General features: G+C 35.7%; 2 protein-coding genes across 4 annotated transcripts; both read left to right on the forward strand.

Moving 5' to 3' along the window:
• The first annotated feature begins 4,629 nt into the window (after nt 1-4,629).
• On the forward strand, nt 4,630-5,856 carry LOC113700422 (uncharacterized). The gene is made up of 4 exons (XM_027220858.2): nt 4,630-5,037; nt 5,155-5,250; nt 5,388-5,537; nt 5,674-5,856. The coding sequence occupies exons 1-4, from the start codon at nt 4,645-4,647 to the stop codon at nt 5,716-5,718; spliced, it is 684 nt and encodes a 227-aa protein (XP_027076659.1). The 5' UTR covers nt 4,630-4,644; the 3' UTR covers nt 5,719-5,856.
• A 3,547-nt stretch (nt 5,857-9,403) lies between these two features.
• Nucleotides 9,404-18,624, forward strand: LOC140011163 (WD40 repeat-containing protein HOS15-like). 3 transcript variants are annotated; one of them, XM_072059672.1, is made up of 14 exons: nt 9,404-9,767; nt 11,469-11,614; nt 11,733-12,066; nt 12,962-13,050; nt 13,143-13,189; nt 14,300-14,450; nt 14,898-14,961; nt 15,126-15,284; nt 15,378-15,499; nt 15,826-15,900; nt 16,218-16,271; nt 16,361-16,434; nt 17,379-17,453; nt 17,995-18,624. In XM_072059672.1, exons 1-14 carry the CDS (start codon nt 9,707-9,709, stop codon nt 18,101-18,103), a joined length of 1,560 nt encoding a protein of 519 aa, XP_071915773.1. In that variant the 5' UTR covers nt 9,404-9,706; the 3' UTR covers nt 18,104-18,624. The 3 variants fall into 3 exon arrangements, with proteins under 3 accessions (XP_071915773.1, XP_071915772.1, XP_071915774.1); XM_072059671.1 differs by having other exon boundaries at nt 18,015-18,624; XM_072059673.1 differs by lacking the exon at nt 9,404-9,767 and having other exon boundaries at nt 11,503-11,642; nt 18,015-18,624.
• Nucleotides 18,625-18,850: the final 226 nt, after the last annotated feature.

Raw genomic sequence — 18,850 nt, forward strand, 5'->3', positions numbered from 1 at the left:
CCCTACCCTCCACAACTTGCTAGCAGTAAGATTCGAACCAGGAATCTAAGGCTCCATCTTCAGCAACCTCAACCACCAGACCAAGCCTCGGAGGGCAATTCAATACATACGGAATGATTGTAGAAAAGTGAGTAATTAAAATAATGTAATTCTCTTTAGAAGTAAGGGCATATTAGACTATGTATTAAAGACATAATTTGTTTATCCCAAATTCCTCCCCCTCACTCTACGTTGGATTAGTCCCAATCTCCAACATAAATAAATAATAACAATGATTGATCTTTTATACATCAATAGTGTATACACTTTCAACCTTAGATGCATGATACATAATTCGAATTTGAATTTGAAATTCAAATTTTGCATGTATCATATATCTAACCGTGATGGTGTATATATCGTCAGTGTATATAAGATTTACTCTAATAATAATAAGATTTATTTGCAAATAAATAATTTTAATTCAAAAAAACTAAAATGCAAGGTGCAATAAATATGTCTATTAATATACTGAAATTTAAGTGTACTAACAAATACTAATTGCACACCAGTTAAAGAAATCCATAATCAAAGTAAGATGACCATTTTGAACTTAAATTGTATGTACATAATTTGTTATAAACATCAATAGTACTTGTTAGGCTCACGAGTCTGAGAAAACTCTCCAAGCATGAGAGCATGCCTCGCCTGAAAGCTGACACACGCATTACAGATCCATACAGTTGACATCAAAATCAAAAGCCTTTGGCCTTCGGTGAACCTTAACTTGTGGAGAGAATTTCTTAACAATTTAGTGAAACAATTTTAAACAAAAAAAAAGACAGAGCAAAAGAAGAAGAATATGTTGTTTAACATGTACACATACAACAACAAAATAGGGAAAAGACAGATAGGAAAGGTCTGATGAAAAGAAATGCAGTTGCGCCAGAGTTTTTTTTTTTTTTTTTTTTGAAAAAAAAAGTGGCAGCGAGATCTTTGATTTTATCATGTCGCCTCATGCAGGTGTTTTTGAGTTGTACAATCTCCATGCATTATGCCGCGGGGTTTACGAACGATTTACAATGGAAGAAATCATTTTTGTTCTTAAAAACTACTACTACCACACTAGAGTGTTAAGAAGCAATAAAGCTCGTGACAGAAAAATGCAAGCAAGCAACAGAGAGAATCATGCGATGCGAACTTGAACGCTAATGTTTTGATCTCCGGGCTTCTTTTTTTTTTTTTTTTTTGGGTCTGGCCGTCTGAGTCACAAGCCATTATCTCTAACTCCGCAATATGACTTTCGATGAACACCTTCAAAGTTACGTTTTAATCTTGTGGAGGAGATCAACTTGAACTAGAAGGGAAGAAATAGTAGCGCTTTCACTCAATTCAATTATTTATCTATGTATAATTGTTCCACCGAAGATGGAGTCGGCGGTAATCTGCACAGTCGTATCATGTATGCATGCATATACATACATGTGCAGATAACATGGTTGGTACTGCTTCTGAGATGAATTATTCCCAGGGAATGTAGTTCATATTCACTCACCAATCACCATCGAGACTTAATTACTACTGTTGGTTGCTTCAGCCAGGGGAAGCATACCGCTAGTTCATGAGAAAAAAATCTACTACATGATCAGAAGTGGTGGGAAGAGAAATGCGTGCTTCTCTACCCTCCCTGTTCTGGTAATGGGTGAAAAGGAAAGAAACAAACTGGAAAAGGCAAGGAAAATCAGATTGCTCCTGCTTTTTCAGGAGATCAGGCACCAGAAAAAAATTGTTGGAATTCATGACTATGGTATTACTACGGACAGGGCAAATGTTCAAGTTCCCCTCTGGCGACTGCTAATAAAGTATACTTTCCCACTGGCTACATCTAAAGTCAACGGTGCTGGAAAAGGTGAAGCGCACAGGGCAACTAACTACTAGCAAACTTGAAGAAAACTCAATGATCTGACAAACACAAAATAGTTAAAAGGTGCATTATTGCTTTCAATCTTATTACCGACCGAAAATCCAGAGCGGAATGATAAGGTCCCACCCTGAAAAGCTAATTCACCCGTCCTTGAGAAATTTATTCGACCATGACAAGTTCAAGATCTCGGGCACAACTGGCTTAGACCATAGAGATGCCATGCGCACCAGTTCCGCAGCTTCAACACCAAAAGCTGACGCTACATATTGAGCCAAGAGCTGGAGAGAATGACAAACACAAACATGAGAGGCATGTGGGCGATGCTGATTCTATTAGTCTCTCTTCAATGCACATTTCTTCCATGTTATATTGACTCTAGAATTCTTCTTTCGACTTGTGCAGCAGGGAACGAGACTGCAAGCCCCGAAGTTCCCCGGGAATCTGCCAAGCTATGCCCATCTTCTGAACCATGGGAGAGCACGAGAAGCCCCTTTGGCATGAGATCCAGAATGCGTTCCCTCGCTTCTGGCCCAAATCGAAGGGGCAATGGGCACAAGTGAAATTTGTTTCTATTTGGAGTCTACCGACGAAAGATGATTTCCAGTTCCATTTCATAGAGTCCAACAATGCAACTGCTGCATGTTATACGCATTCCATCTTATGAATCAAGAAAATTCTTATCAAGTAACAGCCCTTATCCAGCAAGCAATTGCTGATGAGTCTTTTTTATCTTTGTCACATTGCAATGGCGATTATCAGAACTAGATATTTGGGAACAATCCTTTTTTTTTTTTTTCTTTTGGGTTACAACCATGTATTAGCAGAAGTATTCTTTTCGTTTTATCTCCATAAGAAGTCTCTAACTTTTTAGTCAAAGCTGTTAAAGAGATGCCAACACCAATATGCGGAATCTCATTACCTTCCTAAGAATTGCTAAACTAATTAATAAGCTTTTGGTAGCTCGACTTGCATTCCGCATCACAGAAAAATTTACTAATGCCATTACAGGAAGGATTCAAAATATTTCTCGAACAGGCAATAGATCTACGCGGATAAAACAAAGTAGACGGCAATCACATATAACTCACAACATCATCTAGCATCATCCATCCATAGCTGAGAGAGCACCTCGCTATCTAGTATTTGTGCTACTTTTGTCAGATGAGTACCTGAACCCATTTCATCTTCACTGATGGCAATGCTGTGAGAAGGCAAGCGACGAATTACTGGCAATGGCGAGTTGTATGAAATATCCGTATTGCCGTCTTCATGCGATTGTTCTGGAACTGCAGTGTGTTGAAGCTGCAATGCATGCTCAAGATCCCACAACACGTCAACCATATTAGGCCTATTAACTTTACATTCTTTTAAACGCTTCTCAACAGTTTCCCCATATCTTCTCGATGAATTCCAGTTAATCTTACCAAGAGTAGAGGGTCAGCGATTTTGTGAAGTTCTCCTTTCGTTAGACAAGACATTCCCCAGTCAGCAAGGTTTACTTGCTGCCTGGGAAGTGAGTTATCAATGGCTGGCCTTGCACAAAGCACTTCAAGAAGTACAACGACAAAAGAATACGCATCAGATTTTTGAGTTAATTGAAGGCATCTAAAGTACTTCGAATCAAGATAACCAAACCTGCCTTTCACCTCCGTACTGACATGGCTTTGATCAAGAGGACCAAATTGAAGGCATCTAATTAGGCCACCTCCGACACGTACAATAAGTACGTCCAATTCAACGACTAATTAGTGCCTTTTAAAGTTTTAATTATAGATTGAGGCCACCACCTTTTTTTTTTGCTATATATATATATAGAAAATTAAAATTTAGCCGTCATATATAGAAAATTTAATATTTGGCTGTCGACATGTACTACTCTCATGACTAGATTCCGGTAATAATTTGCCAAAACTAGTTAATTAGACTAAATGTGCTTAAAAATTAAAACATTCAGTACTAAATTTGCTTTTGTCTAAACTTTAGGAACTAAAATTGTGGATCTGCAAATATTTGGTACCAAAACTTCAATTTTCTCTTTCATCTAAGAAAGAATTGCAATTTTGATCCCAAATATTTCGAAAATGAGCCCTTTTAGTCTCCAAAGTTCTAAAAAAATAAATGTGATTCCAAATGTTTTAATCTCTAAACACATTTAATCTTATTAATTTATTTTTACCAATTGATATCGGAATCTAGTCACTTGCTATTATGTATTGGCAGTTAATTTCTTAAAAAAGAATTTAAAAAACTTGAAATAAATATTGTTGACCATAATTTGTAGTAGAAAAGAACTAATTACTTGCATGACGATTGTTTGAGTAATTAACCTTTAATCCATAAATACAAAAATTCAATTGATAAAAAAAAGTTAAAGGCTAAGTAGTCATGTAACCAATATATGAGTAATTAGTCATATTTTATTATAGATTATGGCTAAAAAAATTTTATTGATTTTTTTTTTTCAAAAATTAGTTATTGACACTTGACCATGATGCAGCAGTAATTGATAAAATTCGTCATTAGGACTACATGTGCATATAAACTGAAATATTTGGGACTAGTTTTACTTTTATTCAAACTTTAGATCCGTAACTTTGGGTCCATGGCTTAGTTATTACCCATTGAAAATTCAATAAACTATATGTTTTTTTTTTAGGAAAAATTCAATAAACTATTTTGATACCACTTTTACCCCCACACTTCCCATTGTATTTACCTCATTGCAGTATTAAACAAATTAGATGACTTTCGTCAACTCAGATGGTAAAAGAAAGCCTGCTCCCTCTAAATCATCATCGTATTCTCAATTTCTCATTCTATCCCTCAACTCCTTTCAACACCAGAAAGAGTATCAGCTGGGTCTTTCAGACTTCCCTTTCTTCACCATGGTGGGACAGCCGACGGTGACCAAACCTAGCCGGAGCGATGAGGTGGTAGATGCAGATCAGCAACAACAGATCACCAACCAGGTCAGAGCCCACTTCGAGTCCCTGGCACCCAACCGACCCACCAAGCCCAATAGAAGCGAATCGGATTCTACATCCACCCCACCAATAACATCCTACGTCCCTGATCAACACGGCTTCGCTGTCCCGGAGCTGGACAAGCTTATATCTCTTCAATCTCAATCTCATGTCTGCTTCTTTCTCATGATTCCCCCCCCTCCGGGCGGCGGGCCTCTTCTATTTATGTCCTTTCAATTTTAATATTCAAATATTGAACAAAGATGCATGATTTTTTTTTTTCTGTAGGCAACTTTATTTGGCACGAGCCCAGTGGTGCAAGAAGAGTTCATGGAGACCCATTACTATGAAGAATTGGATTCCGTTGACAAACAGCACCATAAGGTCCAGTCAATACACTGTTTGCCTTTCTTCAGAAGATCTTGTTTTGTAATAGCAAAATTTTTTTTTTTTGGGGTGTTAAAAAAGTGCAGTGACGATATTGCCTAAAGCTTAATTATAAGTGGTGCTTTATTGGCCAGACGGGAAGCGGTTTCATAAAGGTGGCGAGCGAGATCAACGGAAATGATTATGATCTTCGGCTGGAGAATAATCACGGAGGAATTAGAGAGGTGGTTTTCAAAACCAACCCGGCAACGAACGAGTGGATTCCCAGCCTTGATAACCATCAGGTGCGGTCGAGCTGAAATGCTATTGCTAATCAATTGACAAATCCGTAGAATTACGAAACATATACTATTAAAATTAATTAACGTTAGTACAACACGGATTGGTATCTTATGTTGTTAACCTGTTGTTTTGACTTAGGTTGCATGCAAGTCTTCCAAACCCGACCGGAGTGAGAGCTCTTAGATGGTCTTGGATTGGTATCTGCCGTTGGATTCATCTTTTCACCCTGTTTATGATAATATTCATCTGCAATTCAGATTATTGCTATTATTATATACTACTATTATTGGAGAGAGATTGTATGGATGAGACTTTTTCTTCTTTGTTTTTTTTTATTACTACCGGCGATGAACATTTGTGGACTGTGGAGTACAATAAATTCGAGGGCTTTCTTTCTTGGATTAATAAGGGAAAGGAGTAGAGGTGGCTCCCAATGGCCACCCATGCCGGTGGGGAATTTGGACGGGATGAGTATTGTAATTTGATATTGGGTTTAAAATGAGACAAATTTTAATTATATCCATTAATTGATGGGAAATTTTGGAAAATACTTGGTTATCCATTGGGTCCAAATATCTCACCAAAAAATTTAGTTTATTCAAAAATTATCTCTAATAGTTTTTCTAGTCATACCAGCGAATATAATTTAGCAGTCTTCCTAGTCATTATCCACAAGAATTTTCAACGTTTCAGTTAGTTTAGACCTGCTATCCTTGGACAATGATGATGATAAATATTCAACATTCTAAGTGCCTTGGTCATCTTGATATCTGTTGGAATATGGTTATATATCTATCTTTTTCTTTATTTGTTAATCCAATTTTTGGTGGGAATCCTGAGTATAAGGCACTTGCATGTTTTTTTTTCTTGTTAGCTATTTCCTTAACCATTTTGTTTTCATGCTTTTGAGGAAGTGAAAACATCAACTTCATATATGAATAAACCAAAATGTTCATTCTTTTGATTTAATCCAGGGAAAAGATATGTGTATTCTTACCAAAATGTTATGTCTTTTTTAAGCAATTATTGATCATTCTAGAGCGTAAATCAATGTTATTCAGACTCGGTGGACTAATTCGATTACCCAATGCTACTACTTGCTAACTCAAAGATCATTTTTTATGGTAATATGATTTTGTCGGAAATTGCATTACATTCCCTATTTGATGAAAAAATGAATTCATGAAAATATAAATTCACAATAAGACTAACAAAATTTAATAAATAAAAAATATTAAAGTTATATAAAAAATAAAAAATGAATTAAAGGAAAAAATATATAGAAAATAGATTTGAATATTGGGCAGGATTAATCTAAACTCATCCCAAAGTGATCCCGCCCAAGTTAGTCTTAAAATACATATGGGTAAGGTTGGATCCAAATCCATATGACTCGATTCCATCTCAAACTCAAGTAAATTTGGTCCATCTCACCCATTTTGCCACCTCTAGGAAGGAGGTCTTGTACTGGTGTTGGCCTGGCGCATAGGGTGGTCGGTCGGTTTAGCATTGGATCTTTAACAATTTAATTCAGAGTTTTGATTGGAAAAGGATTATCGAGGAATAAATTGATTTGGCTGGAGGCATCCAAAGCTCAGCCATTGGAGGCCATGTGCAAAGATCGCCATATGATTAACAAGAAGGTTGTTTTACAAGCCTCCTCGTCGAGCACTTAATTTTTTTTTTGTTTCAAGGGTATAGGTAATAAATAGGTGCATTATGATTCAACAATAAACTAAATAGATGCTAGGCAATTTATGGGATGATATAGACGCCATTTTGATGAATAGTCTTCAATTTTCATATATGGAGCAGCATGTTGAGCTTAACCATCTGAATGAGCTTGTGTTTGGGGTTCTTCATGATAACAATGCAGTTAAGTCTGAGAGTAAATTATTTTTTTTTGGCAATGAATATTCAATTAAATTGTTTTTTTTTTTTTGTTACACCTTAACGTATACATTTGTTTCATATCATAACAAAAAAACTACTTCGATTGGAAATTGAATTTTTTTAAAAAAACAAAAGTAAGAAGAAAGAAAAATGTCTAAAGAAAGGAAAGAGTAATTCCTTCCTCGAGCTCAAACTCAATCACGTGCTTTTGAGATTCTTACATGCTTTAAGGCGGTGACATAAAGATATGAAGTCCAAGCAAGTATCTCTCCAAGTCCCCATAATGTCATAGATTAGCTACTGTACATGAAAAATGATTACATATGTATGGATCATGTAGTCATTTTAGGCTAAAAAATAGTTAAAAATTTAGGTTGAAATTAAATTTTGTTAACTTAAATTTATAAGGGATGTGAAGTTAATATTTTAAAAGCGAATGACTTATAAAAATTCATTTGGCGAATTTTCAGAGATGTTTCAAATGATTTTCCTTATTTAATAATTCGTAAAAGTTTAAATTATTTTCACTAAAATTTTCTCAATTCAGGGTGGTTTATAACAATATGTGAAATTTATAGTACGGTTGTTCCATTTATTTTATGTGCTTATCTTGCAAATATGACAAATCTTTATACAAATATTTATTCAATTAATGGTGTGTACAAGTTTTACCATAAATTATTATACATACAATAATTGTGGAAAGAGCTACACATTATTCTTGTTCCAGAAACATAACAATACATTGGAAGGACTTTCTTCAATAAAGCCGGAAAAAAGAGAAAAAAGAAAAAAGGTGTAGTGACTTTTGTTTGCTTTCACTGCTACACCAAGTAAATTGAACATGTAATTACCAACAAACAATATATACATATATATATATATATATATATATATATATTGAAATATATATTGAACATGTAATTGAATATTCTATCTTCTCCCCAAACAGGCAATCTAATCACACTTGTCGTCAAATTGGCCACCCCCACCAACACTTATTTGTTACTAAACGAAATTGAACTCTTGCTTATTGTCACGTATTTACCGATCCTCCACGACTATTTACGTCTCTTTATTAGTATTGGGTAATTAGTGGTTTAGATTTTTTTTCCTCCAAATTCCGAATCATACACTCAGAATTTTTCTAGTTTCGATTTACCGTCCTTTGAGTATAATTTTTATGGGTCATTGATGATGATGCAAACCATTCGAAACGACTAAGAAATCACTTGCATACACTGCAATAATAGCAAATGTCAAACATGCAAAACTAAACATTCTTATGTTTAATTATTTCTTACTTGAGATGAATCCACTTTTTATTTTTTATTTTTTATTGTGTAAGTGGGAGTGTTCGAATCCGGATTTCCCATTTACACTTCTTCCCGTGCTTCACCCAACTCATTCCCTTGAATGAATTCACTTGATTGTTGTTATTCTTCTGTAACCTTTAATTTTAAGTAATATAAGACTGACAATTTTTTCCTTTTTATTTTTAAGACTTTTTTTTTTTAAAAAAAATTGCGCTTAATACTACTAACTACTAAGGACATTTTTATTTCTCTTTTCCTTTTACCGTCCAATTCCATCACTAGCCTACTGAATTTTCTTTTGGCATCACCTTAATTTAATCTCCATACCATACCAGTGACTTCTTTGGCAGGAGGAAAAGTTAGGTTGTGTTTGGATTGCATTTTTCATGGAAAAATTATTGTAGCGATTTGATGTATGTGAGGAAAAAAGTTAATAGAGAAATGTGATCACGGGAAACCACGTAATTTTTCGACGGAAAATCGCAATCCAAACAAGGCCTAATTATGGGAAAGTGAAAATAGCTAGGACTGTCTGTGACAAAGAAATTTGCAGAATAGGTTTTCTTTTCTTTTTTTTAAACACTTTGCGTTCTTTTTTTTTTATTATTATTTTTCCCCTTAGTCCGCAAAGCAAAATAAAATAATGTGTAGAATTTGGATAAGGAAGAGCACTGCTGCTATTCACGACCCTCTGTGTTGTATCAGGACTCAGGGAGCTGTTTGGCTCAGCTGTTGAGAATATCTCCCTAAACGTCATCATCTTCCCTATTCTCTGCCTCCCCACTCCCTACCTCCCTCCCGTCGCGCCTCTGACGTAACGGCAAGAGCGTAACAGTTCACCTGAATTTTCTAACCGGCAAATAGCCACCAACTGTTATTTCCGCTGAAAACCAAGCCGCTTAGGTTTCACATGATCCTGAAGTAGCAACAGCATTGTCAACTTCGGGTGGGGCTCTGCTAGCATGGCCTCCATCACCTCCGTTGAATTGAATTATCTCATCTTTCGTTATCTCCAAGAGTCAGGTCTATATCTTTTCTCCCTACCTAGTTTAATGGAGCGTTTTCAGCATGCTAGGGTTTGTGTTTCTTTCTCTTTTTTTTCCCCGTTTTTCTTTTCTTTTCGGTGGGTTTTCTTTTCCTTTTGTAATGTCATGCATGTAATGCTGTTAATTTTTTCAATTATGGTTGGGTAAATGACGCCCACATTAAGCTTTTTGTAGTGAAATTTTGTGCTAAAGTTTCTGATTAGGGCATGTCTAGCTGTGGTTAGTATTTCTGGGAGGTCCATTTGGGTTCACATCAAGAAAAGTAAAGAACTTTATTGTTAATTACCTATAATTTGATTTATTTTTGGGTTAATCTTTGAAAAGAGGATAAAAGAGGGGGGAAATAAAGGATTAGGCCTTAATTGACTGTTAATTCAGAGTGATTTACTATTGGTTGATAGGTACTGGCTGGGTCTTTTTTCCTTTTCACCCTTCTGAAATGCTTGAGAAATTTCACGCATCCCTCCTCTGTCTGTGCCCAAAATGAGAAAAAAAATGGAAGATTGAGGAAAAGAGGTTTCTCTTTGCTAAGCTGGAACATGTTATAGCTGAAGTGGAAATGGTGATGATAACTTATTTAAGCTATTGTAGTTTAGTTTTATCTTATTTTTTAAATGAAGACGGTGTTTTTTTAAAGCCCCGTAAAGTACTTTCACAAAGTAGCTTATTCTTTTCAGAATATCTAACATAGTAGTATCCTTTCAATTTGTTAACCAAGTTTTTCAAAATTGAATTTTCATAAGCAATCCTTACAGATACAATTTTTTCTTATATACGCTTGTGAGATAGAAATGGATTTCCAATCTATCAAACAACTTTTTTTTTCCTTATAGGATTTAATGCAGCTGTGAGGGCTTTATGGCCATTATTGTATGCAGCTAGATGTATTGAGTGCTGATACCAGTCAAAGTGTTTGATCACTTAAATGTCCAAAAAGTGATCTGCAATAACATTACAAAATTAATAGTAATGGTTTAATAATTACTTTTTAGTTTCCATTTAATATTGTTAAAAAAAAAATGTGTCATTTCGTCAGTTTTGGACTTGTTGTTTGTCATAGGAACACATCTTAAGGTGCTCAGACACAGTGTTGTTTGTAACTGTGAACAGTAAAATATCCTCACTGGATTTACATGTCAGGATCTGTTGATCCATATTCCAGAGTCTTGTCGAGATGCATGGCATCAACCTAGTACAATTTACCAGGGCTCAGTTAGACAGGAGGAAACTGGTTACAATGCTAAATGACCAGAGGAATCTCTAGCATATTTTGAATTTAATAGCAAACCTTCTGCAGGGACCAAGAGATTGGATCTAACCGTAAGAAGAATATTTGGTATAAATAATTCACTTCTTGGTCACTAACCCCCTAAGTCACTATGACTGCCCCCGATCAGTGCAATGGGATAGCAAAATATAGTTCAGTTTTTTAAATTACATCTTATTATTTGTAGTTAGTGGGATCTACACTGAACAGGATCACTCTCTGCTATACACAATAGATGGCATGATTTTCCAGGAGCCAAGTTTGGGAAAAAGGTGGAACTTATTGATTATTTGAGTCAAGACAAAGAAGAATGTCCGTGTTGTTATTTTTTCTTCTTCTCATGGATTGCAATAGACGCTTCTTTCTCTCTTCTTGTCTGTACATTTTGTCACTTGTTATACTTTTTGGCAGGTTTTACTCATTCAGCTTTTGCTTTTGGGTATGAGGCATGTATCAACAAGTGCCAGATTGATGGCAGTTTGGTTCCACCTGGAGCACTTGTCACTTTTGTACAAAAAGGACTTCAGTACTTAGAGATGGAAGCAAACTTGAGTAATGTTAGGATTGCAGGATTGCACTGCACTTGTTTGTTTCTTTATCAATTCCTAATTTAAGTTGGATGGATCTATAAATGTGTCATTTTGGCTTGATATAGAATTTGTTTTAAGCCTGCAGGCTGACTCTGATGTGGATGAGGATTTTTCATTTCTACAACCTCTCGATCTCATCACAAAGGATGTTTATGAGTTGCGTCGTACAATAAAGGAGAGGAGAAAGAATGAACTGAAAAAAACAAAGGAGAAAGAATTGGATAAGCAACATGAAGAAGCACATGGGCTGGTGAAAGATAGGGAAAAACAAGTGAGGAAAAGAGAGCGTGAAAAGGAGACAGAGCGAACAGAAGAGAAGCCAAGAGAAAAGGAGCATAGCTATCACAATGACAAAGAGGTTGATACCAATCATGAAGACCAGAAAAATGTTAGAAATGAAGAAAATGGGGTTTCTGGGGGTAAAGCTGCATAAACTTCTTCATTTCCATTGGGTTTTGGGATTTTGCATGTTAATTTGATGTGGATTTGATACTTGAAGACTAGTCAAGTGCATGTGATATCTTGATATTATATCTATGCTGCAACTTAGAGGCAAAATGTTGTAGTTTTCTCTTGCCTTTTCTCTTATATTTTCTTTGCTTAAAGATAGTTGCCTTGGCATTTTGTCGGGCCATGGTCACTTATTCGATACAGTCAGGGATCTATAGTTATTCATACTACGATTTATGATTTTTCTGTACATTTTCTTTGCATAAAGATTGTTGCCTTGACATTTTCCGGTGCTGTGGTCACTGATTCAATCCTGCCATGGATGTATAGTTATTCATACTACAATTTATGCTTTTGTGGAAATTTTCCTTTCAAATTGAACCTGGTAGATTGATCCATTTACTCACCTGGTGCGAGCCACATTTCTTAAATTATACATGAAAGTTATATATATTTTACTTAGATGGTTAGTTTTTTATCTAATCTTTTTAAAAAATTTTATTTCTTTACCATGTCCTAGTATTTAACTTTAATCCACATTCTGGCCTTGGATAAACGTTAATAATTAAATCATGGATTTGGATTGGCATCTTTCTTGTTCCAGACACGTCATCTCTTGCATGGTCAAAAATCTGTCCACACTAATTGATTAATTTTCTGTAATTCTTATCAAATAGAAAGGGATTCTGTTAGCACAATTAGGCAGTCAAATGTTAGTATTCAGGAAACTGTGCTTATATTAAATGCTTAGTTCCTGCTTAGGTTTGATTTTCATAGTTTGGATTCTTTCCCACCAATTGCTGTTTTCTGATGCTGGTCAATTATCTGTAAGTGATTTTTCTCTGTGATTGGCTATTGGACCAGAACCAATGGAAATCTCTACCACCTCTACATCTCAAATTGTTGAACTTACTAGCTGTGATGTCACGATTTTGGAAGGCCACACTTCTGAGGTTTGTTATTTCCTGAATTTTTCATGTTTGCAATTTTACTATCTTGTTCTATATTTCTTTCATATCAGTCCTGGTGATTTTCTTCTTTGTAGGTCTGTGCTTGTGCATGGAGCCCGTCAGGTTCACTCCTTGCATCAGGGTGGGTCTTCATGTTTCAGAACTTGTATTGGAGTGACATGTTTGTCTTTATTTAAGTTCCTAATAATTCTCAAGTTGAATCAATTTTTGGTTAACTGGCTATATTGCTATAGTTGTCAGTTTGCTTCTAGGAGAAGGTTGTCATTTGTATTCTATAGCTATGGCAGGGAAATGACAGTTAATTTTTGCTGATTTAGGTCATATTTTCAAGTAGTAGTTGCTGAATTAGGTCATCTTTTCATGTAGTAGTTTCTGAATTAGCTGTTTGTCTCCATGTTTAGTTGGCCTGCTTATAGTCACAAGGAACAAAATTGGTGAAGAAAATTTATCTTGGAAATATTGGTACTTAATTTGAAGACTTTTCTTGGGATTGGTTGTTTGTTTCAAACTAGGTGCTTGTATTCAAAGAAGAGTAACTAATTTTAACAGTATAGTGCCAATAAGAATTTAGAATATCAGGCAAATGCCTTACACTAGTTATACAGGGAAACTTTTTATTCGTTTGTTGGGGACTCCATAGTTAGACCCCCTTTAAGCAGTTTCTTAAATAAGTTCCTCCCTTTGTGAGTAACAGTTTTCAGCATAAACAGCTACTTGTACTGGCTTAGGAAATGATATTATAATGTAGTTACTTTTCAACTTTTGCTTGCAGGCATAAATTTACCTGTGTCTTTTTTGCAATTTCAGGTAAAATACTAGAGTTTGTTCTGTGTAGCTCTTAGCAAATTTTATTTGGTTGCACAGTGAGAGTCCAATTTTTACTGTTGATACTTATCGGCTGCACATCCACATTGGGGAAGTCCTATCTAGGCCATTCTTTTACAGCTATTCTGTGGCTTTCTATTATCTTTTTTTTTTTGGATGAATATTTTCCAAATTTTAAAATTGTGTTTTCATTATCTTTCTCTTCTTGAAATAAATTGGGGTCAACTTAGCTTGGCAAATAATCATCTAATTCATTAAACCAGAGTCTTTTCCTGTGTATACATAGGGTACCCTTTGCACAGCTGTAAGAATTATCATTGGTAACGGTAACAACCACACTTGCAGTGTTCCGAGCCTCCTTATTGAAATTCTTCTTATGTTGTGGCTGATTGTTTTATGCAACCAGATCTGGAGATTCAACAGCGCGGATTTGGAGAATTGGTGATGGGACCAATCAATCAAGTTCACAAAATGGTCCTGCTGGTGAAATAGTATTGCTGCATGTAAAAGCTAAAACAAATGAGAAAAGCAAAGATGTCACAGCTATTGATTGGAATGTGAGTATTAAATTTTTTTGGATTGGTTTCTCGTTATTGCTTAACATCCTATCAATTTAATTGATTACTTAATGCCCTGAGAAAGAGGAGTAATGCAAGCAAAGTAGGCACCACAGAGTGACTTTCAGGTCCAGGGATACCTTTTTATATCTTTATACTGGGTTAAAATCTCTCTGTCAAATTAGACTAGTGATCTATTACATTTCTCTTAGAAGGGGTTGCTTTCAAGGGCACCTCCTGGTTGCTATCGGTTGGTGACTTATCTGGACTCATGATTATGTCTTTGGAAAGGCTTTACTGTCTGTAACTAAAAGCTTATATAAACCAAACAATCTTCTATTCCTTATTCCCACTTTAGCCTGTTCTTCACTTGTTTGTTCCTATATGCTCCAAACCTTCAAGACCTGGATTCTCATGCCTAAGTCAGTTTTCTGCTTTCATTCTTAGATTGATGGGACGCTGCTAGCAACAGGTTCTTATGATGGGCAAGCTAGAATTTGGAGCACAGATGGTGAGATATTTGGCTGGTCCTTTTGTTATGTCATTGGTAGTGGAAATTATGCTCTTTATGTTGTTTTCTGTTCAAGATATTGCATTTAGAATTTTAGATTCTAATTTTGCCTTTCTGGAATTGTCTCAAGCTTATAGTAAGTGTACATAATCCTGCGCTTTCAGGTGAACTGAAAAGTACTTTAACCAGACACAAGGGACCCATTTTCTCCTTGAAATGGAACAAGAAATGTGACTATATTGTTACTGGAAGCTGTGACAAGACTGCAGTTGTATGGGACGTAAAAACTGAGGGATTCAAACAACAGTTTGAGTTCCATTCAGGTGCTGTGTTGTTAATTTTGTCCTTGAGAAATCATTTCTTTGTGGAGCAGTTTTAGCATAATTGCCAACACCTTTAAATGTGTTTCTTTGTAGGCCCAATACTAGATGTTGACTGGAGAAATAATGTTTCTTTTGCAACCAGCTCCACTGACCATATGATCTATGTGTGCAAGATTGGAGAGACTTCACCAATAAAAACCTTCTCTGATCATCAGGTTTGCACTCACAATTTGGGCCCCTGCAATTGTGAATTTGTTTTTCCTAGTTACTACAGGTCATGTTTGCATTTTATACAAATCTCAGACTTATTATCATTGTTGCAATGCCTAGAAAATCTTACAAAAGGTTCAAAGTTTGCCTAGCAGTTTCAGTTTTATAGTTGGGGCTTGCCAGTTTTGTTAGGCAATCTTAACTTTGGAAGTTTGTTTAGCTTTGCTCTTGTGGTATTCTGATTGGACTGTGAGGTTTATCAGATGGAGGTAAGCGTAGCATAAAACTTTTGAAGAAGCTGATGCCTCTGCCTCGACAATTTTGATTTCAGGGTGAAGTTAATTGTCTCAAGTGGGATCCAACTGGTACGTTGTTGGCATCCTGCTCCGATGATGTCACTGCAAAGGTTTAATATGGCTCCCTTTTCCCTCGATAAATGTGTTCTTTGCTTCCTCATTTGTCATGAAATTAGAAAGCTCTTCAACACAGTTAGAATATTTGTAGCCTCATTCTTTTCTGTAACCTTTAGTCGAGGGTCTTTTTTTTTTTGCTTAGGAATGGCACTGTCTTAAGTTATGATCCCATACAGCTAAGTAATATACATGCGTATTTCATGCGAAATGTGTGAGTTTATAAGTTCCCCAACAAAAATACACATAGACTTGCACGTTTTCTGTAAGATATTCCGATATTCTCTTCAACGGCGTGGGAGTCATATTGCAGATATGGAGCCTGAAGCAGGACAAGTGCATTCATGATTTTAAGGAACATGATAAAGTACTACTCTTTTTGAATTCTGCTAAAATTCACATTCTTTAGCTCTTGCATTCCATTTGAATCTCATTTGTGTCATCTGTTAATTACAGGAGATATATACTATCAGATGGAGTCCCACCGGACCTGGCACAAATAATCCAAATCTGCCGTTATTGTTGGCAAGGTTGCTTTAAATGGTTATACTGTGCACTTGTAGCTTTTCATGATTTTCAATTATCAACTACGTTGTCTGATGCTGATGATTATTAACCGCAATGCAATTTTAAAATAAGAAGCTCATGGAAATTGTTTTTCATTAGAAAGCATTTCCATTTAGTGCATCTGATTCTCTGTATTGCTGTGTCTCCTGAAACGCGCATCACAGGGGGAATGCCCTTTTTAAAGTAGAAATTATGGGGTGCTTTTTTTAAAAGAATTTGGTGAAAATTTTAGTCAGGAAGCCTGATTTGGGCTCTTGAGTCCTGTTCCCTCTATTTGATGATTAATGGGCTTCCACCCTCAAATGCAAGTTTAGGACTTTTGCATTCACTCTGTCTGGTCAAGAGTGGTTTGATAAGATACATTAGGCTTTTTATTTATTTATTTTAAATAATGGGACTTATATTTATCCTTTGGCATTGTTAACCATGTATTTATCCTTCGGCATTGTTAATCTGTCCAGAGTGAGATTACAGCTGGCATCTTTTCATGGATGGAGTGTAGTAAGGGGGATGCCATATAAAACTATTTTCATTTTTAAATGTTTAGGCATCCTGAGAAGGGCCTAAATTAAGATAAATCAGTTTATTTACTTGGTATTCGAATATGATTTATTGAAAAATAAAATTATCATTCATACACTAGAGTTAGTGGAATCGGATCTTGGTCAAGGAATTGTTCCTTTGCAAGAAACATGCACTAGCTTCTGCAGACAGTAGATCAGTTTATGATTATATGAATGCCAACCTATTTTTTATATATTATTTGACTTTTCTTTGTTTTTCTCCTTGTTTATATGTAATATGCTATTGGGCTAAGTAACTAGGTGAAGTGGTTTTAGGATGAAAAGTGCTATTTTTCTTGCAAAGACTTGTAGAATAAAATCTGCTCACCCATTCCCACCTGCAGTGCATCATTTGACTCAACAGTTAAGCTATGGGATGTTGAACAGGGGAGACTTCTCTGCAGCCTGACTGGTCACAGGTGCAAAACCTCTAAAATCTTTTGTCTGTTGCATTGTAGGTGCAGGCATTACAAAGCAGAATAGGGATTTAATGTTTTGTATCGCATAATCACATTGTTCTTTGGGTAGAGAGTTCACTAAATATCATGATAATTTAAGGAGAAATTTGGAACAATTACAATTTGTGTACCTAGAGGCAATTTACCTAGGTATAGAATCACTCAGGCTCTTTGCAGTTTATCTCACCTTCTGATCTAAAGCATGGGTATATAGTGCATGCCACTAACAGTCTGAATATATTGGAGATGTTTCTAAAGTATTAGTTTCTGACTTCCAGGGCTTGGATCAGTTACCTTCTAAATGTAAAACAAATTTCATCTTTATAAAATTGTTCAATTCTTGAAAGTTTTTGAGTTTTTAGAGATTAATTGTTACTAGCTTATTGATCTGATGAGTTTACCTTGTTTTAGAAATGCTCAAAGGTCTATGTGGGGGAAACATCTTTGTTGATTCTTGCTTTTTGACCACATACTTGTGCATCTGGGTGTATAACTACAGCAGCATTTTGATTGGATTGGCAGGGAACCTGTGTACTCTGTTGCTTTTAGCCCAAATGGTGAGTACCTGGCCAGTGGCTCTCTTGACAAGAGTGTGCTCATTTGGTCCCTGAAAGAAAGCAAGATTATCAAAAGATATACTGGCAATGGAGGCATATTCGAAGTCTGCTGGAACAAGGAAGGTGATAAAATTGCTGCTTGTTTTGCCAATAACGTAGTTTGCGTTTTGGATTTCAGAAGGTAGGATGAAGCATTTTTTAGATGATCTAATTCACAATTGAAAGTCATGGACATAGTCTGGAAGGGGGAAGAGTTTCACTGATTTCAAGGTTGATTTACCATGTAGATGTGTGGTTTCATTGTCTAACCCAGAAACTGATATGCTCTGAGGTAATTGGCGAGCAGTCATGTACAGATTAGAGTGAACCATGAATAGTTAGTTAGAGAAGTTCCCTTGGATAGACTCTAAATTTTTTTTTTTAAATTTTAGCCTTTTAGGTCTAAATACTACTAGCTTTTTAGTTTCATTGGTTGTTGAAAATTTAAAATTGCTCGTCATGTAGTTGGATGGATGTTTGTGCTGCAGAATTTGATTCATTTCATGTCTAATTCAAGATTAGAAAGCGTTGCAACCTTTACATAAATCTGAAGTAGACATAGTTGATGAGCTTAGTCTATGTTGAGCTCTCACGTATGGTATAATTTTCTTTGTTGAACGCTTGGATAGATTCGGTCTATATAAATCTAGTGGCTCAAAATTTGTCACATTATCTCACCAACTTAACTCAAGTTCTGAAGACTTGACAAAGTATGGGTCACTAGACCTACAAGACTAGGTCTATCCAAGGTTTTACCCTTTT

The sequence above is a fragment of the Coffea arabica genome, chromosome 7e, assembly GCF_036785885.1.
Source record: "Coffea arabica cultivar ET-39 chromosome 7e, Coffea Arabica ET-39 HiFi, whole genome shotgun sequence".
NCBI classification, from domain to species: domain Eukaryota; kingdom Viridiplantae; phylum Streptophyta; class Magnoliopsida; order Gentianales; family Rubiaceae; genus Coffea; species Coffea arabica.